Genomic DNA, 24431 nt, shown 5'->3' on the forward strand with positions numbered 1-24431 from the left:
TACGCCTCCACATCATTGATCCCTCTGTTTTCAAAATGTTGTCTTTTTTTTTTTGGAATTATTTTTCCAGCAAGTTGACAGCATATTAGAAGATTTTCTTGTTTGATTACAGCACTGCAACACTGAGCAGCACACTGGAGGCAATCTCTTGAATGTGGCTTTGATGACTGACCATTGGAGAATCGCCCTTTTGTGATTTGAAGTCTTAGCTGGCTTTGGAATCTCTGGGTTAAGTAGCCGAGACGTAATTGGAAATTCATCACAACAGCAATTAAAGGCCTTCCTTCTAAGAGACTTAAAAGAGAGTCCAAGCAATTGGGCAAGGTTTGAGTTGTTTCTTTCGTCTACGACCACACCACAGGGAACGTACCGGTTCTCGTCCGATCACCGAAGTCAAGTCCTGTTGGGCGGCGTCAGTACCTGGCTGGGTGACCACCTGGGAATACGCCGTGTTGTAGACTTTTGGAGCCATTTTGGGACTGGACTCTTCAGAGAAGATTTCCATACGCCTCCACATCATTGATCCCTCTGTTTTCAAAATGTTGTCTTTTTTTTTTGGAATTATTTTTCCAGCAAGTTGACAGCATATTAGAAGATTTTCTTGTTTGATTACAGCACTGCAACACTGAGCAGCACACTGGAGGCAATCTCTTGAATGTGGCTTTGATGACTGACCATTGGAGAATCGCCCTTTTGTGATTTGAAGTCTTAGCTGGCTTTGGAATCTCTGGGTTAAGTAGCCGAGACGTAATTGGAAATTCATGACAACAGCAATTAAAGGCCTTCCTTCTAAGAGACTTAAAAGAGAGTCCAAGCAATTGGGCAAGGTTTGAGTTGTTTCTTTCGTCTACGACCACACCACAGGGAACGTACCGGTTCTGGTGCGAGCTCTCTGTGTATCTGTCGAGTCTTTTCCTTTTCTTGGCCATGGAAGTGTTTAGATATTGTGATTTGTTTGCGGAAAAGTTGTTTGATTAGTTGGCGGTTTTATTTTGTGGTAAAGCCTAACCATACTTCGATTGTGGAAGTTTTGTCTTTTGTAATTTGGGGACGCCAATATGGCGGACCGTAGAGAAAGGAGCGTCACGTTTCGTTCACCTGTTAGAATTGGTCTAGGAGATCTTAAAGCTGGAATTGAAAAGGAAATAAGCGACACTTTGAAAGTATTTCAAGATCTTGGAGACAATGTATACCTGTTGGAGCTTGAAACGAAAGCTGACGTAGAGCTTCTTGTTAGCAACGGTTTTGACGTCGACGAGTTCCACTTTGATTGCTCTCCTCCTCATGGGGAGCTTTTCAACGTTACTATTTTGGGTCTTCGCTCTTACGTAGACGACGAGGTAGAATTAGCCTTAAGGGTTGTATGGTGTACTGAAAAGTGAGGTGATCCGTCTCAAATATAAAGCCGACCACGATTTGGCCGGTATGGAAAACGGCAATCGCGTGGTGAAGATGGTTTTAGACAAACCATCTTTGCCGTATTCTATGCGAATCGGAGGTGAGTGGTGCAGAATCATACACAATAACCAGCAACCTGTGTGTCTGGAATGTAAGGAACTTGGGCATGCTAGGAAAAAGTGCCCGATGATTCGCTGCAGAGTGTGCAAGCAGCGAGGACACATGTCGTATAATTGTGAGCAGAGAGAAGCGAATGACGAAGACGAGCCCCACGCAGATCGAGATGGCGCCGCGGCCGATGCTCAGCAAGATGCACAGCGAGGGGTGGCAAGTGAGTCTGAAGAAGACTTAGAAAAGGATACTCCTACGCATAATAATCAAGTAAATGAAAGTCAATTCGTTGGAGAAAATCACGATGAGGAAATGGAGAACGAGGAAAGAGCACAAGGACTAAAACGACAACACACAACTGACACTGATTCTGACGGCAAGGCTAGCGTCTCCGTTCGTCGTCAGAGAATTCATCCTCCGCCAAACTTTCCTAACGGAAGAAGAAAGGAGAAAAAGACTGCCCCCGCTACCGATCATAAGTCGTCTGCAAGTTAGCTTTCTTATTTTTTATAACGAACAATGGACCGGGACTTTATAATCATCTTCCTCTGTTTAGTCATGACAACCATTTTAACTGTAAACTCACAAGGGCTTCGCTTCCCTGATCGCCGAAAAATGGCTTTTTCCTATTTTCTTCGAAACAGACTAGATATAATTCTACTTCAAGAAACTCATTGGAGTGTTGACATGGAGATGCAAATCAAACGCGAGTGGATGGGTGATGTTATCTTTAATCATGGCACAAATACTGCGAGAGGTGTCGCTATCCTCATTCATTTACGCCTTGAGTGTATTGTGAATCATATACGAAGTGATAATGAAGGTCGGATTTTAAATATTGTTCTGGAACTTGATGATCAAACCTTGAACATCATAAAGATATACGCACCTCAAACAGACAGCTATCGACGAACTTTCTTTTCTAGCTTGGATGGTTTTATTTCCGAGGAGCTTGACAACATCATCGGTGGTGACTTTAATTGCATCGCAGACGCAAGGGATAAATTCGGTGGAAATCCAAATGCTAGGAATTTTGCTGCCACAACTCTCCATGGAATTTGCACACGACTTAACATATCTGATATTTGGAGGGATCGAAACAAGGCTAAGCGCTGCTTCACTTGGACTGCGCGACATCCCACAAATGGAACACACATACGCACACGAATTGACAAATTCTTAATTAGCAACTCTTTAAATCAATTTGTTATGGAGCCTCGATCAAACCCTTTCCTCATTGTGTCCATGACAGTGTCCGTCTGACTTTAAACTTTGACAGGATAAAACGTGGACCCGGATACTGGCACTTTAACGCAATCTATTGTCTAACGCGGCATTTGAGTCCGAGATCAACGATTTCTGGACTTTTTGGAAAACCAAGTTCGAAGTTTTTGAAGACCCACTACTATGGTGGGATAAGGCGAAACAAGGTTTCAAAATCGTTGCAATACGATGCGGGAAAATACTAGTAAAGCTGAAACGCCATGAAAAGTTTCAACTAGAGCGTAACCTCATAAAGCTGCAGGAAAAATCCAACAATGGTAACACACAGGCCATTGAGAACTACCTTCTTGCGACAGAAAAATTAAAGCAGTTGGAACTGAAAGATTTAGAAGCCACTAAAATTAGAACGAAAGCTCAGTTTTTAGAAGAAGGAGAACGGAGCACACGCTACTTCTATTCGCTTGAGAAGTGCCGAAAAGCAGAACAAACGATTCGTGTTTTGACAAAAGATAACCTTGATGTCGTCTCGGAACCACAAGATCTGCTGAAAGAAACCCACAAATTCTACAAACAACTCTTTGCAGCCCAACCCAGTGATGCACATGCAAGAAACAAATTTCTAGACTGTGCTATCCCAAAATTACCTGATGAAGCACGTGAGTCCTGCGAAGGTCTTATTACAGAGGAGGAGTTAAGAAAACCTGTGATGGCAATGGAAAGCAACAAATCACCTGGCTGCGATGGCTTGACGTCGAACTTTTATAAACACTTTTGGTCTATTCTCGGGAGAAGTTAACACGTGTCTACAGTTATGCTTTTGATAATGGCCTTCTTACTGTTTCACAGCGGCGGGGAATCATTACTTTATTGTTTAAAAAAGGAGACCGAACACAATTAAAGAACTGGCGGCCAGTAACTCTACTCAATCCTGATTACAAAATTTTGACAAAGGCGCTGGCGAACAGGCTGCAACAAGTATTACCCCTAATCGTGAACTCTGACCAAAGTGCCTGTATAACGGAAGGACAGTTAACGATAACTCTCGTCTTCTTAATGATGTCATATCCTATGTCAATGAGAAAAACACCAATCTAGCCTTCATCAGTATTGACCAGATGAAGGCTTTTGACCGAGTTTCCCACGACTTTTTATTTGCTTGTCTGGAACGCTTTGGTTTTGGACCCAACTTCATTAATTGGATTAAATTGATATATCACGATGCCTCTAGCTCTGTCAAGACAAATGGTTGGCTCGCCGCTTTTATTAAACTAGAACGCGGACTCAGACAGGGCTATGCCCTCTCTATGCCCCTTTATTTCCTAACACAAAAAACAATGGCTATAAACATTAGCAAAAATCCTAGAATTCATAGTATTTGACCACCTGACTCCGAGGAAGAGTTAAAATTGTCACAATATGCAGATGATACGACGCTGCTGCTATCCGACGATTCTGCCATTAATGAAGCTTTTACCGTATTTGATTTGTACGAACGCGCCTCTGGTGCAAAAATAAACAAAGGAAAATGCAAGGGGCTCTGGTGGGTAGCTCTTAAGGAGCGGACGGATCAACTTCACGGTTTTGATTGGTATAATGACTTTATCCCTGAGAAGATTCTTGGCATTTTCTTTGGTAACGTGGACTGTACGAGACTGAATTGGGAGGCTAAAATACAGAAAATAAATAACATCATTGCCGCTTGGCGACACAGGCAGTTAAGCTATAAGGGTAAAGCGCTCGTGATTAACGGCCTACTAGCCTCAACATCATGGTATAACGCCACTTCACTACCGATGCCTGCTTGGGCAGTATCACAGATTGAACAATCACTTTATGATTTCTTTTGGAACTACAAACGTCATCTGGCTACAAAGGACATCCTGGCCCTTCCCCTAAAGGAAGGTGGTTTCAACATCCCTCGTTTGCAGACTAAAATCGGAAGTTTACGTCTGAACACCTTGAGGAGGCTTCTTTCAGAGGAAAAAGCACACTGGAAACATTTCACTTCATACTTTCTTCGTATCTCCAATCTTCGTCTTGGAAAGATGTCTCTCGCACTGGACTATTCGTTGCAGCGTATCGATCGAGACATACCCAGTTTTCATAAGGAACTGCTAACGGCTTGGCACCGACATAAGGATCACCGCGTGCGGACCGGATCCGCTGAGTCTGTCACTGATATCCTCAATGAGCCCCTGTTCTTGAATCGTGAAATTACCACTGAAGACAAGCCCCTGATCTTTACAGATTGGATTGCAGCTGGAATCACCCGGATTAGAGACATCTGCTATGAAGTTATCCCGGGGTACCTACCTGTGTCAGCCATAAACGACATGCTAACAGACAAAAATCCGCGCACCTTATCTAGAACAACAGAGGAGCTGAGAGAGCTATTTGTCGCCCTTCACCCAGACTGGTCCCAAAAGATTTGTACTGCCTCAGTGTGGCCGCCGCGTACCTTGCAACCTTGTTTTGGTATTGTGAACTCTAGCCCTGGACAAACACCCATCGATATTTCATTGTGCAGGACGGGTCACTTTTACACACATTTGCTGCAAGCCGAGAAGCCTCTTATCCCCGTTGTAGACCATTGGAAGCAGAATCTTCAACCAGAACCCTGCTTTAACGCTAAACAATGGAAAGCTTTATATCCACCGCTAATCAACAACAAACACGGTGATGTAAACTGGAAGATCACTCACAGAGTTCTCCCCACCGCCTTGTCTTTAAACAGGATCGGGGTGTATGCCACACCGTTTTGTCACCGATGTGGTGCTACCGACACCTTGGAGCACGCCATACGCGACTGCCTTACTGTCCATAATTTCTGGAACCAGCTACAGACGTAGGTGGATAAAATCAGTGAACGAAAACTGACACTCACCACACAAGTAAAATTATTTGGAAAAGCCAAAACGAACAATGACTCTCTAACACCGAGATCACTACATTTAGTTAACTGGACACTAACATTGGCCCGCTGGGCTATCTATAAATCCGCCGTCAACTACCGAACAAAGAACTTGACATATCTTCCCGAAGCGCTGTTTAAAGCTATGGTGAAATCGCATTTGCGTTTCCAATACAAGTTATATAAGTTAAGACACACACAATATTACTTTACGCATCATTGGTTTTTAGGAGAAGGTTTTGCAAAAGTAGAAAATGACACTTTAACATTTACATTGTGATAAAAATATTGAGCTACCAAATGATGTAAATTAACGAGACCCTAAATGGAAACTTTTGAGGAACACTTATAAGTCTTATTTATTTTGTTACACTATTTGGAAAAACAACGACATTTCATAAGTTGATAAAATAACTAGAGGATTGTAAATAAAAATGCTCTTTGAGCCTTTTAAGAAAAAAAAAAGCGGTTCTCGTCCGATCACCGAAGTCAAGTCCTGTTGGGCGGCGTCAGTACCTGGCTGGGTGACCACCTGGGAATACGCCGTGTTGTAGACTTTTGGACCCATTTTGGGACTGGACTCTTCAGAGAAGATTTCCATACGCCTCCATATCATTGATCCCTCTGTTTTCAAAATGTTTGTTGTTTTTTTCATTATTTTTCCAGCAAGTTGACAGCATATTAGAAGATTTTCTTGTTTGATTACAGCACTGCAACACTGAGCAGCACACTGGAGGCAATCTCTTGAATGTGGCTTTGATGACTGACCATTGGAGAATCGCCCTTTTGTGATGTCAAGTCTTAGCTGGCTTTGGAATCTCTCGGTTAAGTAGCCGAGACGTAATTGGAAATTCATCACAACAGCAATTAAAGGCCTTCCTTCTAAAAGACTTAAAAGAGAGTCCAAGCAATTGGGCAAGGTTTGAGTTGTTTCTTTCGTCTACGACCACACCACAGGGAACGTACCGGTTCTCGTGCGAGCTCTCTGTGAATCTGTGGAATCTTTGCCTGTTATTGGTCATCGAAGTGTTTAGATATTGTGATTTGTTTGCGGAAAAGTTGTTTGATTAGTTGGCGGTTTTATTTTGTGGAAAAGCCTAACCATAGTTTGATTTTGGGAGTTTGTCTTCCGTGCCTTCGGGAGGCCAATATGGCGGACCGTAGAGAAAGGAGCGTCACTTTTCGTTCACCTCTTAGAATTGGGCTAGGAGATCTTAAAGCTGGAATTGAAAAAGAAATAAGCGACACTTTGAAAGTATTTCAAGATCTTGGAGACAATATATACCTGTTGGAGCTTGAAACGAAAGCTGACGTAGAGCTTCTTGTTAGCAACGGTTTTGACGTCGACGAGTTCCACTTTGATTGTTCTCCTCATCATGGGAAGTTTTTGAACGTTAGTATTTTGGGTCTTCGCTCTTACGTAGACGACGACGAGGTAAAATTGGCCTTAACGGAGTATGGTGTAGTAAAAAGCGACGTGATCCGTCTCAAATATAAAGCTGACCACGATTTGGCCGGTATGGAAAACGGCAATCGCCTCGTGAAAATGATCTTAGACAAACCATCTTTGCCGTATTCTATGCGTATCGGAGGTGAGTGGTGCAGGATCATACACAATAACCAGCAACCTGTGTGTCTGGAATGTAAGGAACTTGGGCATACTAGGAAAAAGTGCCCGATGATTCGCTGCAGAGTGTGCAAGCAGCTAGGACACATGTCGTATAGTTGTGATCAGAGGGAAGAGAATGACGAAGACGAGCCCGGCGCAGATCGAGATGGCGCCGCGGCCGTTGTTCAGCAAGATGCACAGCGAGGGGTGCCAAGTGAGTCTGAAGAAGACTTAGAGAAGGATACTCCTACGTATAATAGCGGAGCTCCGGCGGCCCGAAGCGGAGCCCCATACCCATATAGGGAAGAAAAGGAAACCATGAATTGATTTTCTCATGGTTATCATGGCTAGCGGTATTGCTCGTGGGCGCGTACGCACGACGGCGACGGCGACGACGACGACGGAGTCGCGCAAGATGGCGGCCATACTCCAGGTAATAGGTTGACAGAGACATGCACCCTCGGTTTGTAGCGGGAGAATGCCATTTTTCTTGGCGGGATTTTTAAAGAAAAACGATAGCGGAGGTTGATCTAATATTTTTAAGACAGGGTTCCACTGAAGCAATAAACAGAAAGCAAGAATTAACAGGCAAAGAAGTAGCGAAGAAAATCGGGAAAAAGACTGAGCGGGCCAGCGCTGGGGAAGGAGGCGAAACAGTACTGAACAATGCCGTGAATTATAGCTAGTCAAGGGCTAGAGAAAGGAAGTGAAATAATACCGAACAATGCCGTGAACCAAAGCTAACGAGGGCTATAGAAAGGAGGTGAAAGTATCCGACACACTGATTCAGAAGACTGCCGAACTCCCCATGGCCAAGTTCAAAATTCGCGCGAACGTGATGCTGTGCAGCCGTGCAAGAAAATTCAAAAGTCACCTGATTTGGTCAGGTGATGAACAAGAGATATCAAACGTACCCGAATGTCTTAGAGAAATTACAAAACAGTAAACGTAGCGGAAAGAAGTGGTTGATTCGTTGGTCTATGGAAAATATAACTTCAGTTCAGTCTTCACAACTTTTGGTGCAAGTTTCTGCCTGGAAGATTTACACTGGCCGAACTGAATTACCAACTTGCGGTAAGTGACTTTTGTTGTTGCGTTTGCTATGAAAATTAAGAAGTTGCCTCGGCGATAGGAGCTTATTTTCAATTGGAATCCATTAAAAGTCTTCCTTATTTGAGGCCATGCTGTAAGAGATTTTAAAAATTGCATCGTTTTAAGGTAATTCCTCTGAAATAAAAGTGACAATAGATTTTTGTTCAAACTTTGTCCACTGAATATTTGTCATATGATAACTTCAATTTTGAAATAAAAAAGGGGGGTGCCCATGCTCATTAAGGAGCAATGAGGCATTGAAAATGCCCCATTTTGGCATTATTTAATGCTTATCATAAGAACGCATTCCCAGTAATTGTAACATCTTTGTGAACCGGGACTCATAAGAACACGCATTAAACTACAGTCAATACAATTTGTCGGACACAAATAAACGTTTTAAGTTTGATTCAGACGGAAAGCTAAATCCTTGATTAAAAATTTGAACCAAATTTCTTGAGGTGGTTACCGACTGCAGAATAGAAAAGACCACAGTGTATCTGCTATTTTTCTTATTTATTCAATTTTCAGCAATAGAAATTAAATCAGTCTTTTCTCACGGAAAGCTTATGATTAGTTGATTACAATGACTGGAAAAAAAAATTGGGGTGCCCGTGCTCGTTGGTGAGCTAGAGCCATTTTTCAACTGACAGAGCTCAATATCAAGGGAAATCGGTCATGTTTTCAATGTGCGCGTGCACGAGCCCGCGCTAATGACGCCATAAATTATGCGCAGTAAGGATGCGCAATGCAAATGTGAGGAATGACCTTAATTTCGCTCGTCTCTAAACAATAACACGTGGGTCGCTTTGGAGGTTGCTGTAAGTTGTAAACAAATTACGTTTTCTGTCGATTTTCCTCGTCAACTTAAGCTTATAACCTCACGTCTAAAAATAAGCTTAACCAAAACCGTACTTGTAAACACGGCCGGGCGAGTTTTGAAGTTTTCTCTGAGTTAGTTAGCTTTGCCGCTTCGTAGACTGCTAAAATTTCTTCTTCTGTTGTTGAAAACCAAGAAAGGTCTACAAACCATTTTAGGCCGAAGCGAACAGGATTTGCTAAATTTACTTTTGTTCCTATGTGAATATTTGCATATTGTGATTACAAAGTATGGAGATTGCCTCGTTTTGTTAGTTCGATTTATTCGGTTTGGCGAAATGCTTTTGTGAATTCCGAGGTTAATTTGGTTGAAGACTAGTAAAGCTACGGCCAATAAAATGACTGCAAAGCTAAATTAAGTCGTCGGCAAAAATACAGACTCTCAGTAATATTCAAATTTAAGCGTGAATAATTTTTAAACTTTAACACCGCAAGCTTAAACGAATTTTCTTTATCCTCTCTTTTATTCGGTCACCTTTCATTGAGAAGGGATTTGCTGTTGATACTCGAGCTCAGATGTAGTGATATGCATCTTGTGTTTATAATGTAGATTTCCTCGTTTTATTTTGTTGTCTGTCCAATCAGTTCGGTTTGGTGAAATGCTTATATAGTCCAAAATGTCGAATAGACGATTATGCATTGCAATCCTGTCTGCAAATAAAGTTCTGCTTTGATTTTGATTGGCTATTTCATTTTATTTGTGCCATTGCTTTTGGTTGGGGGTACATGGACCCTATTTTCTTAATAAGAGGTTATTCCCCAACGCGGTATTTACACTTAATATGGAAATGTTCCTAAAAAGTGAGATGGTACTAATTAACTCGGTAAATTGAACAGTGTAATAGAAGTTCTTGCCCTGACCATTTCTCGGTAATAAGAATAACTTTTACATACATATGTACACAATTTAGTTGGAGAGAGCGTTCTCCTATCTCCACTCTCTCTCTCTCTCTGCTCTCTTCTTCACACTAATTTTTTATTAACTAACTTATTAAATGAATGTCACTGACTGTTTTCTTTGTTGTGCATGCATACTTTTTTGCTTGTTGAAGAAAGTTTCAGTTTCTTCCTGGCTGTACAGTTTCCTTTGTCCTGTCCTGTACCAATTCCTTTGTGATAATTTTGTGAATTCTCTATTCTCCTTAAATTTTATCTCATCAGGTTGATAGAATGCACTCTCAGAGTGTTCCATCATTGTCTTCAGTCGCTACAATTTTCCGGAAAAAAGCAGTAGTTTTCTTAATTTCCTTTTACTTTGTGTTAGGACTTTTTAGCATGCCTGTAATTGGCCCATGGGCATTACGGGAGAATAATTTTCAAGTAAAGAATTACATTCATTTTAGTGTCGAATATTTTAAATTGTTATGAATTAGGCATTTCTTTTTATTTTTTATTTTTTATATTTTTTATTTTTTATATTTTTTATTTTAGTCGCATGCAATGTTTTATGATTTTACCGAGGTATACCATGTAAATGTAAATAATGCACTGGAATTGGCCAATCAGAGTGTGCATTGTATCAGCTTTAAACACAAACCATATATAATAAATGACTTGTATGTGAATGATATTTTTATTACAGAGAACTGGACAGGGCAAGAACTTCTCCTTCTTTTGTGAATTTATATATTAATTCCTCTCAGTGCTGTCAAAATGTCTCAGGAACCTTCATTTCTGATAATCTATTATTTTCCACCATACCTACAGCACAGAAGCTCACCAAATCCTAACTGATAACTAACATGTGTGTATCTCTAGCCTTTGCTGTGTGCTACATGTATATTCTGTTATCCTGCTGTAACTGCTAGAAACAATTTTGACAGAGCTGTTGCAACAGTCTCACTTAAATTGAATTCCAGTAACAGCGCTACATGTAGCAGTGTTATTGAGTATGAACTTTATGGAGGATTTTAAATTTTTATTTTTTTATGATTACAGATGACAACAAAACATACATGTGTATACATAACCTGATGTTGGTGTTGGTTACAAACTGTAGTTCATAATAGTCATCCTATTACAGGTAAGGGGGAAAAGTTCAGAGAGTTTAGAACATTTCTTCCCCCAGCACACCTTCTGTCTATAGGTACAATAATTGAGAGGTTATATATATATATATATATATATATATATATATATATATATATATATATATATATATACACGAAGAGTAATGTAAAGTTACTGTATAAACTCAGCATTAAAATCTGACATCTGAACACCTCCTTTGCTAAAATTAGTCACGATTTAATTGTTATCACTCCCTGTGAATTCATAGAGATTCCAGAGGCAAATTATCACCTAATGTGGAAGTCCTGTCTTCAGGTGAGGGAAAATGACACAAAAGAGTTACAATGAAAGTAAAAAGACTTGTGAATGTTGATATGGTGTACATTATACATCATGTAAAGGTATTTGGTGAGTGCCAAAGGCATAACATTTCATGTATTGCTTTTTCAGGGCAAATTATATAACAGTGACGTTTTAAAAGGTGTGATCAGAAAAATAATGAGTACATTGTCCAGGCAGCACCAGTTTATGGACAGCATATGCAGACAGTAAGAGGAACTGTAAGCACTACCACGTAAGTTAGTTTTATGCTTATGACTTCTTGTTCTTGGATTTTGTGTCATTTCATCACAAGAATGCATGTAGGTAATGAAAGATGCAATAGTTGTTGCAATATATTTTTGAAGGAAAACTTATAAGTCTGCCTATGCTGGATAACAGCCATGTGTAAACTGAATGTGAAGCAAACACTCTGTCGAAGATGGGGCAACCCTATAACCCAGAAACCGGAATCCGGAATCTGGAACCAAAAACCGGAATCCAGAAACCGGAAACAGGAATCCACAAATCAAAGAAAACAAGTTCTTCAAATACGCGAAAATTGTTTTGCTTAGCTTTTTGACTGTAAAAAGTAAGCTGCCAAGTAAAAAGGACCTCAAACTTAACCTTTTTTGAAACAAAAATTCCCCGTCTGTTGAAATCGTGCAACCATTATTTTTAGTGAGGACTATGATTATGAGAATCTCAGTAAAGTGCATCTTAATTTTATTCCAAGCACCTTGAGAGTGTCTAAAATAAGCTTGCTGGTAATTGCCATTTTGTTTAATAAGTGATCTTCAATTTACCAGGAGTATAAATTTATCCTTTATGTCTAGTAGATACTCAACAAGATAGAAAATGTCATAGAGAGCAGGATATCCGTCAGTGGCAGCCCCCTATACATTGACAGTCATGCCCCCACTTTCGAAGTCCAAAGGCTAACCCATCTGGTCTAAATATAAAATTTGATTTTTCCAACAGATACGAGACCAATTCCAGATTAACACAATTTCCACACTGATACTGTGACAAATCAGCCTTTCATATTCTTGGCGGCCATCATATTAAAACAATTTGTAGAAATGTTGCACACTTACTTCCGTCTGCTTCTCACTTGCTAACAGATCAGACCACATGTTGTTAAAAGATGCTAAAAGTCTGCCAGAAACTCACTGCAATAGCCTATAATAGCTTGTTGTTAATGTGCTGCTCACCAGTCTTCTCAGAGCAATTTGATCTAGACAAGAAGCAGGCTCTCACTAGGGCCAGCTTGAACAAAAGATGGGTAACTTAGCCTATGAGCAGGCTCTCGTGTTTGTGCTAGGGACGTGAGTGGCAAAGCCGCATGAAGGCTCTTGGTGACATGCCAATGCAGAAAAACACTAGACACCTATTTAGCCTGCTCAGACACTAGAGACAGATACTAGAGCCTGCTTGCAGGCTATGAGTAACTGTATCCACCCAAAAAATCAGTAATCCTGACTGGATAGTGATGTACCCAATGGATAGCTTTATGCAGCTTTTGAACAACCGGGCCAGATATATAGCTAAGAGTTGTTCAGAACTAGTCAATAATTTTTTAGCAATTACAGTCTGTGGCTGAAGTAAAGCCAAGAAAATAAATAACAACAAAATAATTTTTGCTCATATTTAGTTATTAGACATTGCTGAAGTGAATTATTTCTATCGTCATTCATAATATCTGGATTCCAGATTCTGGTTTTTGGTTCCGGATTCTGGATTCCAGATTCTGGATTCCGGATTTCGGTTTCCAAATTCAGTGTGTTAGGGTTGCCCCAGATGATGTATGTGCATATGTTAATCTTGAATAATCTGAAATTTCAGAGAGTTTAAAAATATCATATCATATCTGTGATGGTTCTGAGGTGGAGGGCTGTTACATGTACATGTAAATGTCTCATGCACGATTTTTCACTCGTTATGATTCAGGAGCCAATAGTTTCTGTATCTGTTGATGTGCAAATATCTACACCAATATTTCAACCTAATAATGTACAGTGTATATTAATTAACCAAATTATGCTGTTTTTAGTTGACCAGTGCTACTACATAGTAATGTGATGTTGAAGTGCACAAATTTACAAACACACCCAGTGCCAACTTGTCAAATATATGAACTGGCCAGACAGTGTAGATTAAAAAATTCTCTGAAAGGTAAGATGTTTCTTAAACATTATTTTGTAATTAATGATTTCTCAGACATTGTTTTCTTCAAGAAAAGATTCATACCCCACATGGAGGTTTTTTCTCTATTAGAGCTCTTGATTCCTGATACTTTAATTAGGAATTTCTAAAGACTGGCCATGAATGGGTGTTGGGTGTGAATATCTTCTGAAACTGCACATTCATTCATTGAGTAAGCAAGAACATCAGTATTTATCCTGACAAACTCTGATTTTCTTCTGGAAGCTGAACTCATATACAGTTGTACAGTTATATGTACAACCAAACAGCCTGGATGACCCTGTGATTGGGACTGTGCACATTGTTGTAACCCTCAATGTTCCAGTTTCTTGTTTGAAGCAAATTGCATTTGCTCTCGAAAGCAAGTGGTGAAGTTCATAACAGTTATGTAAGTTTGCTTTGTATTTCAGGGCAGAGCCTGCCACAGTGAAAGTTGGAGTACCAACCCCTAGCATTTGATTCACTACTAACACTCAGTAAACAACTAACAATGAAGTACACTGTATATCAAAGAAAGGAATTACATGCCTGTTCCTGTCTGTCAATATATGAACAGTTTACAGATGGAGAGCCTGTATTAAAACATCAAAGATTTTCAAAGCAACGATGGCCTGGTGAGATATTTCTGAGGGAATATAAATTTAGGGTCCTTATGATTGCTTATAGGCACTGATTTTTATTGTAAACAATATCTTACTGAGTGTATTTTTCTTGTGTACTAATTGTTGTAGAACACAGAGATCACTGTTATGACAGAGATATTAATTTGTGAAAAGTTCTATAAACAAATGCATCTGGGAACAAATTAATTTATCATGGATGCAGCTTCTGAGAGATCCCCAATATTAATGGAACATACACTGTTCATACATGTAAAAAAGTTCAGTAATTCATTACTTATGATTGTAATGCTTTGTTTGGTTTCTCTGTATTTACAGACAACTTGATGGGATTATAAATTCTGCACCAAGTTCATTTAATAAACTGACTTGGAGGTTCAGTTCTGCAACCCATCCTGTTTGTAGTAATATCATAGTTGCAACATTGTGACAGATACACTGCATTACATTATTAAGAAACACATATTAACTAATTATTTTTAAGTGCCTTTTAAATTAATCAGTTTTTCTTAGAGATAATTTACTCATGGTTTATTTAAATAATTGGCTTTTTGGCTTTAAAATGATATTTATTGAGCTTTTAAATCAATTTTGTGATAATCTGCATTGGACATGGCATAAATTGATATTTTGCCAACACGAAATGGAGAACTGGGTCTTAAGCAAAGTTGCAGGATTAGCATTTTTGTAGAAAGAAAGGGTTGAGAAATTTGTGACATTCTTCAGACAGCCTTGCCATTCGCAATGTCCGATAAGGTTAATTTGTTCCATTCTGTTGTAGAAATAGTGTTCTCTAATTTATAAATTATCTCAATCTGTTGTTTAAATGATTGCCTTATAACCCCATGTCTGGCTTTGGTGCATGTAGGATATTGATGTATTTTTTATCCATTTTGCTGTAAATTATCTTAATTGATGTGTCAATCAAAACATATCTTGGATACGCTGGGCTCTTCTGACAAATGTACCTATGCCTGATAACCTTGGAGTGCATTTGGTTGTGAAGTGCAGACAAAGTACATGTACATAATATAACTTCCTCTTAGCTTACTGATAATTCTTGGTATAATTTAACCATAGCAAAATTAATTAATGGAACCCAATAACAGCTCTTGTAGTCCACAATGCCAGTCGAGAAAAAGAACAAATTACATTGAAATTGAATAATAAAATTATTATTAGAAGCCTATGTAAGTATTCATGATCAGCAAAAAAAAAATATCGTAATTACCATTCATGTGAGGGTGATTTTGCTTATTGCAAACCCTTCCAGCAGGAGGAGACTCCATACAATAGTGAAGATGGCTAAATGTATCTTTGGGGACAAGTTAGAAAACAAAACTTTCCAACTTTTCGCATATGTATACTGTTTTGGTATTTTTGTGAGATTTCATTTGGTAGAGATTCAGGGACTGAGTATATTGAAACCACTGCATTTCAATCAGTCCCCACAACAAAAAAATGTGTAAACTTCTTTTGTGTGGGAGTCCCCATGTTAGCTAAGGAAGAATATAATGATTAATAACAATGCCTTGTCTTTCTGAATAAGGTAGGAAAGAACAAGAAATGCCACCAAAAAGCACAGAAGACAGTTCTGTTATGTGATCAAGATTTTTGGTGGCTTCCAAGAAATCCTTGAAATCATGGCTCTATATTTCATAATCACACCATCTTACACCTCGATCTCCTGATGTAATACTGGTTCCGGCTGAAACTATTAAATCATTCGCAATTCACCTCATACAAGTTGGATTATTTTCATTAGTAACAACATTCCGAAAAATAACTGAGGAGCTCCGCTTTTAGGCTGGCCTAAATCTATATATTAATCAAGTAAATGAAAGTCAATCTGTTCCAGAAAATCACGATGAGGAAATGGAGCATGAGGAAAGAGCACAAGGATTAAAACGACAACACACAACTGACACTGATTCTGACGGCAAGGCTAGCGTCTCCGTTCGTCGTCAGAGAATTCATCCTCGGCCAAACCTTTCTAGTGCAAGAAGAAAGGAGAAAAAGACTGGCACGGCTACCGATCATAAGTCGCCTGCAAGTTAGCTTTCTTATTTTTTATAACGAACAATGGACCGGGACTTTATAATCATCTTCCTCTCTTTAGTCATGACAATCATTTTAACTGTTAACTCATAGGGGCTTCGCTCCCCTGATCGACGGAAAATGGCTTTTTCCTATTTTCTTCGAAACAGACTAGATATAATTCTACTTCAAGAAACTCATTGGAGTGTTGACATGGAGATGCAAATCCAACGCTAGTGGATCGGTGATGTTATCTTTAATCATGGCACAAATACTGCGAGAGGTGTCGCTATCCTCATTCATTCACGCCTTGCGTGTATTGTGAATCATATACGAAGTGATAATGAAGGTCGGATCTTAAATAATGTTCTGGAACTTGATGATCAAACCTTGAGCATCATAAACATATACGCACCTCAAACGGACAGCGATCGACGAACTTTCTTTTCTAGTTTGGATGGTTTTATTTCCGAGGAGTTTGACAACATCATCGGTGGTGACTTTAATTGCATCGCAGATGCAAGGGATAAATTCGGTGGAAATCCAAATGCTAGGAATTTTGCTGCCACAACTCTCCATGGAATTTGCACTCGACTTAACATATCTGAAATTTGGAGGGATCGAAACAAGGATAAGCGCTGCTTCACTTGGACTGCGCGACATCCCACAAATGGAACACACATACGTACACGGATTCACAAATTCTTAATTAGCAACTCTTTAGATCAATTTGTTATGGACGCATCGATCAAACCCTTTCCTCATTCTGACCATGACAGCGTCTGTCTGACTTTAAACTTTGACCGGATAAAACGTTGACCCGGGTACTGGCACTTTAACAACAACGTATTGTCTAACGCGGCCTTGGAGTCCGAGATCAACGATTTCTGGACTTTTTGGAAAACCAAGTTCGAAGTTTTTGAAGACCCGCTACTATGGTGGGATAAGGCGAAACAAGGTTTCAAGAGCATTCCAATCCGATGTGAGAAAATACTAGGAAAGCAGAAACGCCATGAAAAGTTTCAACTAGAGCGTAACCTTATAAAGCTGCAGGAAAAATCCAACAATGGTAACACACGGGACATTGAGAACTACCTTCTTGCGAAAGAAAAATTAAAGCAGTTGGAACTGAAAGATTTAGAAGCCACTAAAATGAGAACGAAAGCTCAGTTTTTAGAAGAAGGAGAACGGAGCACACGCTACTTCTATTCGCTTGAGAAATGCCGAAAAGCAGAACAAACGATTCGTGTTTTGACAAAAGATAACCTCGATGTCGTCTCGGAACCACAAGATCTGTTGAAAGAAACCCACAAATTCTACAAACAACTCTTTGCAGCCCAACCCAGTGATGCACATGCAAGAAACAAATTTCTAGACTGTGCTATCCCAAAATTACCTGATGAAGCACGTGAGTCCTCCGAAGATCTTATTACAGAGGAGGAGTCAAAAAAAGCTGTTATGGCAATGGAAAGCAACAAATCACCTGGCTGCGATGGCTTGACGTCGAACTTTTATAAACACTTTTAGTCTATTCTCGGGGCTAAGTTAACACGTGTCTACAATTATGCTTTTGATAATGGCCTTCTTACTGTTTCACAGCGGCGGGGAATCATTACTTTATTGTTTGAAAAAGGAGACCGAACACAATTAAAGAACCGGCGCCCAGTAACTCTACTCAATCCTGATTACAAAATTTTGACAAAGGCGCCTGCGAACAGGCTGCAACAAGTATTACCCCTAATCGTGAACTCTGACCAAACTGCTCGTATAAAAGGATGGACAATTAACGATAACACTCGTCTTCTCAATGATGTCATATCCTATGTCAATGAGAAAAACACCAATCTAGCCTTCATAAGTATTGACCAGATGAAGGCCTTTGACCGAGTTTCCCACAACTTATTATTTGCTTGTCTGGAACGCTTTGGTTTTGGACCCAACTTCATTAATTGGATTAAATTGATATATCACGATGCCTCTAGCTCTGTCAAGACAAATGGTTGGCTCACCGCTTTTATTAAACTAGAACGCGGACTTAGACAGGGCTGTGCCCTCTCTATGCCCCTCTATGTCCTAACCGCAGAAACAATGGCTATAAACATTCGCGAAAATCCTAGAATTCATGGTATTCGACCGCCTGACTCCGAGGAAGAGTTAAAATTGTCACAATATGCAGATGATACGACGCTGTTGCTATCCGACGATGCTTCCATTAATGAAGCTTTTACCGTATTTGATTTGTATGAACGCGCCTCTGGTGCAAAAATAAACAAAGGAAAATGCAAGGGGCTCTGGTGCGGCGCTTTTAAGGAGCGGACGGATCAACTTCACGGTTTTGATTGGTATAATGACTTTATCCCTGAGAAGATTCTTGGCATTTTCTTTGGTAACGTGGACTGTACGAGACTGAATTGGGAGGCTAAAATACAGAAAATAAATAACATCATTGCCGCTTGGCGACACAGGCAGTTAAGCTATAAAGGTAAAGCGCTCGTGATTAACGGCCTCCTAGCTTCAACATTATGGTATAACGCCACTTCACTACCGATGCCTGCTTGGGCAGTATCACAGATTGAACAATCACTTTATGATTTCTTTTGGAACTACAAACGTCATCTGGTTACAAAGGACATCCTGGCCCTTCCCCTGAAGGAAGGTGGTTTCAACATCCCTCGTTTGCAGACTAAAATCGGAAGTTTACGTCTGAACACCTTGAGGAGGCTTCTTTCAGAGGAAAAAGCACACTGGAAACATTTCACTTCATACTTTCTTCGTATCTCCAATCTTCGTCTTGGAAAGATGTCTCTCGCACTGGACTATTCGTTGCAGCGTATCGATCGAGACATACCCAGTTTTCATAAGGAACTGCTAACGGCTTGGCACCGACATAAGGATCACCGCGTGCGGACCGGATCCGCTGAGTCCGTCACTGATATCCTCAATGAGCCCCTGTTCTTGAACCCTGAAATTACCACTGAAGACAAGCCCCTGATCTTTACAGATTGGATTGCAGCTGGAATCACCCGGATTAGAGACATCTGCTATGAAGTTATCCCGGGGTACCTACCTGTGTCAGCCATACACGACATGATAACAGAGAAAAATCCGCGCACCTTATCTAGAACAACAGAAGAACTGAGAGAGCTATTTGTCGCTCTTCCCCCAGAATGGTCCCAGAAGATCTGTACTGCCTCAGTGTGGCCGCCGCCTACCTTGCAACCTTGTTTTGGTATTGTGAACTCCAGCCCTGGACAAACACCCATCGATATTTCATTGTGCAGGACACGTCATTTTTACACACATTTGCTGCAAGCCGAGAAGCCCGTTATCCCTGCTGTAGACCATTGGAAGCAGAATCTTCAACCAGAACCCTGCTTTAACGCTAAACAATGGAAAGCTTTATATCCACCGCTAATCAACAACAAACACGGTGATGTAAACTGGAAGATCACCCACAGAGTTCTCCCGACCGCCTTGTCTTTAAACAGGATCGGGGTGTATGCCACACCGTATTCTCACCGATGTGGTGCAACCGACACCTTGGAGCACGCCATACTCGACTGCCCTACTGTCCATAATTTCTGGAACCAGCTACAGACATATGTGGATAAAATCAGTGAACGAAAACTGACACTCACCACACAAGTAAAGTTATTTGGAAAAGCCAAAACGAACAATGACTCTCTAACACCGAGATCACTAGATTTAGTTAACTGGACACTAACATTGGCCCGCTGGGCTATCTATAAATCCGCCGTCAACTACCGAACAAAGAACTTGACATATCCGCCCGAAGCGCTGTTTAAAGCTATGGTGAAATCGCATTTGCGTTTCCAACACAAGTTATATAAGTTAAGACACACACAATATTACTTTCCGCATCATTGGTTTTTAGGAGAAGGTTTTGCAAAAGTAGAAAATGACACTTTAACATTTACATTGTGATAAAAATATTGTGCTACCAAATGATGTAAATTAACGGGACCCCAAATGGAAACTTTTGAGGAACACTGATAAGTCTTATTTATTTTATGACACTATTGTAAAAACAACGATATTTAATAAGTTGATAAAATAACTAGAGGATTGTAAATAAAAAAGCTCTTTGAGGCTTTTTGGAAGAAAACCGGTTCTCGTCCGATCACCGAAGTCAAGTCCTGTTGGGCGGCGTCAGTACCTGGCTGGGTGACCACCTGGGAATACGCCGTGTTGTAGACTTTTGGACCCATTTTTGGACTGGACTCTTCAGAGAAGATTTGCAGACGCCTCCACATCATTGATCCCTCTGTTTTCAAAATGTTTTTTTTTTTCATTTTTTTTCCAGCAAGTTGACAGCATATTAGAACATTTTCTTGTTTGATTACAGCACTGCAATACTGAGAAGCACTGGAGGTAATCTCTTGAATGTGGCTTTGATGACTGACCATTGGAGAATCGCCCTTTTGTGATTTGAAGTCTTAGCTGGCTTTGGAATCTCTGGGTTAAGTAGCCGAGACGTAATTGGAAATTCATCACAACAGCAATTAAAGGCCTTCCTTCTAAGAGACTTAAAAGAGAATCCAAGCAATTGGGCAAGGTTTGAGTTGTTTCTTTCGTCTACGACCACACCACAGGGAACGTACCGGTTCTCGTGTGAGCTCTCTGTGAATCTGTGGAATCTTTGCCTGTTCTTGGCCATGGAAGTGTTTAGATATTGTGATTTGTTTGCGGAAAAGTTGTTTGATTAGTTGGCGGTCTTATTTTGTGGAAAAGCCTAACCATACTTTGATTGTGGGAGTTTTGTGTTCCGTAACTTCGGGACGCCAATATGGCGGACCGTAGAGAAAGGAGCGTCACGTTTCGTTCACCTGTTAGAATTGGTTTAGGTGATCTTAAAGCTGGAATTGAAAAGGAAATCAGCGACACTTTGAAAGTATTTCAAGATCTTGGAGATAATGTATACCTGCTGGGACTTGAAACGAAAGCTGACGCAGAGCTTCTTGTTAGTAACGGTTTTGACGTCGAAGAGTTCCACTTTGATTGCTCTCCTCCTCATGGGAAGTTTTTGAACGTCAGTATTTCGGGTCTTCGCTCCTACGTAGACGACGAGGAGGTGAAATTGGCCCTAACGGAGTATGGTGTTTTGAAAAGTGAGGTGATCCGTCTCAAATACAAAGCCGACCACGATTTGGCCGGTATGGAAAACGGGAATCGCCTGGTGAAGATGGTTTTAGACAAAGAATCTTTGCCGTATTCTATGCGAATCGGAGGTGAGTGGTGCAGAATCATACACAATAACCAGCAACCTGTGTGTTTGGAATGTAAGGAACTTGGGCATACCAGGAAAAAGTGCCCGATGATTCGCTGCAGAGTGTGCAAGCAGCGAGGACACATGTCGTATAATTGCGAGCAGAGGGAAGCGAACGACGAAGACGAGCCCCACGCAGATCGAGATGGCGCCACGGCCGATGCTCAGCAAGATGCACAGCGAGGGGTGCCAATTGAGTCTGAAGAAGACTCAAAAAAGGATACTCCTACGCAAAATAATCAAGTAAATGAAAGTCAATCCGTTCCAGAAAATCACGATGAAGAAATGGAGCACGAGGAAACAGCACAAGGGTTAAAACGACAACACACAACTGACACTGATTCTGACGGCAAGGCTAACGTCTCCGTTCGTCGTCAGAGAATTCATCCTCCGCCAAACCTTCCTAACGGAAGAAGAAAGGAGAAAAAGACTGCCTCCGCTACCGATCATAAGTCGTCTGCAAGTTAGGTTTCTTATTTTTTATAACGAACAATGGACCGGGACTTTATAATCATCTTCCTCTGTTTAGTCATGACAACCATTTTAACTGTAAACTCGCAGGGGCTTCGCTCCCCTGATCGACGAAAAATGGCTTTTTCCTATTTTCTTCGAAACAGACTAGATATAATTCTACTTCAAGAAACTCATTGGAGTGTTGACATGGAGATGCAAATCAAACGCTAGTGGATGGGTGATGTTATCTTTAATCATGGCACAAATACTGCGAGAGGTGTCGCTATCCTCATTCATTCACGCCTTGCGTGTATTGTGAATCATATACGAAGTGATAATGAAGGTCGGATTTGAAATATAGTTCTGGAAGTTGATGATCAAACCTTGAACATCATAAACATATACGCACCTCAAACAGACAGCGATCGACGAATTTTCTTTTCTAGCTTGGATGGTTTTATTTCCGAGGAGTTTGACAACATCATCGGTGGTGACTTTAATTGCATCGCAGACGCAAGGGATAAATTCGGTGGAAATCCAAATGCTAGGAATTTTGCTGCCACAACTCTCCATGGAATTTGCACACGACTTAACATATCTGATATCTGGAGGGATCGAAATAAGGATAAGCGCTGCTTCACTTGGACTGCGCGACATCCCACAAATGGAACACACATACGCACACGAATTGACAAATTCTTCATTAGCCACTCCTTAAATCAATTTGTTATGGACGCGTCGATCAAACCCTTTCCTCATTCTGACCATGACAGTGTCTGTCTGACTTTAAACTTTGACAGGATAAAACGTGGACCCGGATACTGGCACTTTAACAACAACGTATTGTCTAACGCGGCCTTGGAGTCCGAGATCAACGATTTCTGGACTTTTTGGAAAACCAAGTTCGAAGTTTTTGAAGACCCGCTACTATGGTGGGATAAGGCGAAACAAGGTTTCAAAATCGTTGCAATTCGATGCGGGAAAATACTAGGAGAGCAGAAACGCCATGAAAAGTTTCAACTAGAGCGTAACCTCATAAAGCTGCAGGAAAAATCCAACAATGGTAACACACGGGACATTGAGAACTACCTTCTTGCGACAGAAAAATTAAAGCAGTTGGAACTGAAAGATTTAGAAGCCACTAAAATTAGAACGAAAGCTCAGTTTTTAGAAGAAGGAGAACGGAGCACACGCTACTTCTATTCGCTTGAGAAATGCCGAAAAGCAGAACAAACGATTCGTGTTTTGACAAAAGATAACCTTGATGTCGTCTCGGAACCACAAGATCTGCTGAAAGAAACCCACAAATTCTACAAACAACTCTTTGCAGCCCAACCCAGTGATGCACATGCAAGAAACAAATTTCTAGACTGTGCTATCCCAAAATTACCTGATGAAGCACGTGAGTCCTGCGAAGATCTTATTACAGAAGAGGAGTTAAGAAAAGCTGTGATGGCAATGGAAAGCAACAAATCACCTGGCTGCGATGGCTTGACGTCGAACTTTTATAAACACTTTTGGCCTATTCTCGGGGAGAAGTTAACACGTGTCTACAATTATGCTTTTGATAATGGCCTTCTTACTGTTTCACAGCGGCGGGGAATCATTACTTTGATGTTTAAAAAAGGAGACCGAACACAATTAAAGAACTGGCGGCCAGTAACTCTACTCAATCCTGATTATAAAATTTTGACAAAGGCGCTGGCGAACAGGCTGCAACAAGTACTACCCCTAATCGTGAACTCTGACCAAACTGCCTGTATAAAAGGAAGGACAATTAACGATAACACTCGTCTTCTCAATGATGTCATATCCTATGTCAATGAGAAAAACACCAGTCTAGCCTTCATCAGTATTGACCAGATGAAGGCCTTTGACCGAGTCTCTCACGACTTTTTATTTGCTTGTCTGGAACGCTTTGGTTTTGGACCCAACTTCATTAATTGGATTAAATTGATATATCACGATGCCTCTAGCTCTGTCAAGACAAATGGTTGGCTCACCGCTTTTATTAAACTAGAACGCGGACTTAGACAGGGCTGTGCCCTCTCTATGCCCCTCTATGTCCTAACCGCAGAAACAATGGCTATAAACATTCGCGAAAATCCTAGAATTCATGGTATTCGACCGCCTGACTCCGAGGAAGAGTTAAAATTGTCACAATATGCAGATGATACGACGCTCTTGCTATCTGACGATGCTTCCATTAATGAAGCTTTTACCGTATTTGATTTGTAGGAACGCGCCTCTGGTGCAAAAATAAACAAAGGAAAATGC

General features: G+C 40.6%; 1 protein-coding gene and 1 non-coding gene across 7 annotated transcripts; both read left to right on the top strand.

Annotated features, from left to right (window-relative positions):
- The first annotated feature begins 342 nt into the window (after window positions 1–342).
- Window positions 343–461, top strand: LOC145461521 (5S ribosomal RNA). The gene has a single exon (XR_014040652.1). It is a non-coding gene; the product is annotated as a 5S ribosomal RNA (ribosomal RNA).
- Window positions 462–5848: 5387 nt separating this feature from the next.
- Window positions 5849–17241, top strand: LOC145503119 (uncharacterized). Of its 6 annotated transcripts, none has more exons than XM_081482566.1 (4): window positions 5849–8327; window positions 11163–11247; window positions 11685–16069; window positions 16169–17241. In XM_081482566.1, the coding sequence occupies exon 1, from the start codon at window positions 6795–6797 to the stop codon at window positions 7578–7580; it is 786 nt and encodes a 261-aa protein (XP_081338692.1). In that variant the 5' UTR covers window positions 5849–6794; the 3' UTR covers window positions 7581–8327; window positions 11163–11247; window positions 11685–16069; window positions 16169–17241. The 6 variants fall into 6 exon arrangements, with proteins under 6 accessions (XP_081338692.1, XP_081338690.1, XP_081338691.1 ...); XM_081482564.1 differs by having other exon boundaries at window positions 11685–14371; window positions 14696–17241; XM_081482565.1 differs by having other exon boundaries at window positions 11685–11808; window positions 13606–17241.
- The last annotated feature ends 7190 nt before the right edge of the window (window positions 17242–24431 follow it).

Source organism: Orbicella franksi, chromosome 11 (genome assembly GCF_964199315.1).
Source record: "Orbicella franksi chromosome 11, jaOrbFran1.1, whole genome shotgun sequence".
Taxonomy (NCBI): domain Eukaryota; kingdom Metazoa; phylum Cnidaria; class Anthozoa; order Scleractinia; family Merulinidae; genus Orbicella; species Orbicella franksi.

Excerpts from the sequence above, each read along its gene's own strand:
- LOC145503119 (XM_081482563.1), top strand. The coding sequence starts at position 6,795 with ATGGCGGACCGTAGAGAAAGGAGCGTCACTTTTCGTTCACCTCTTAGA.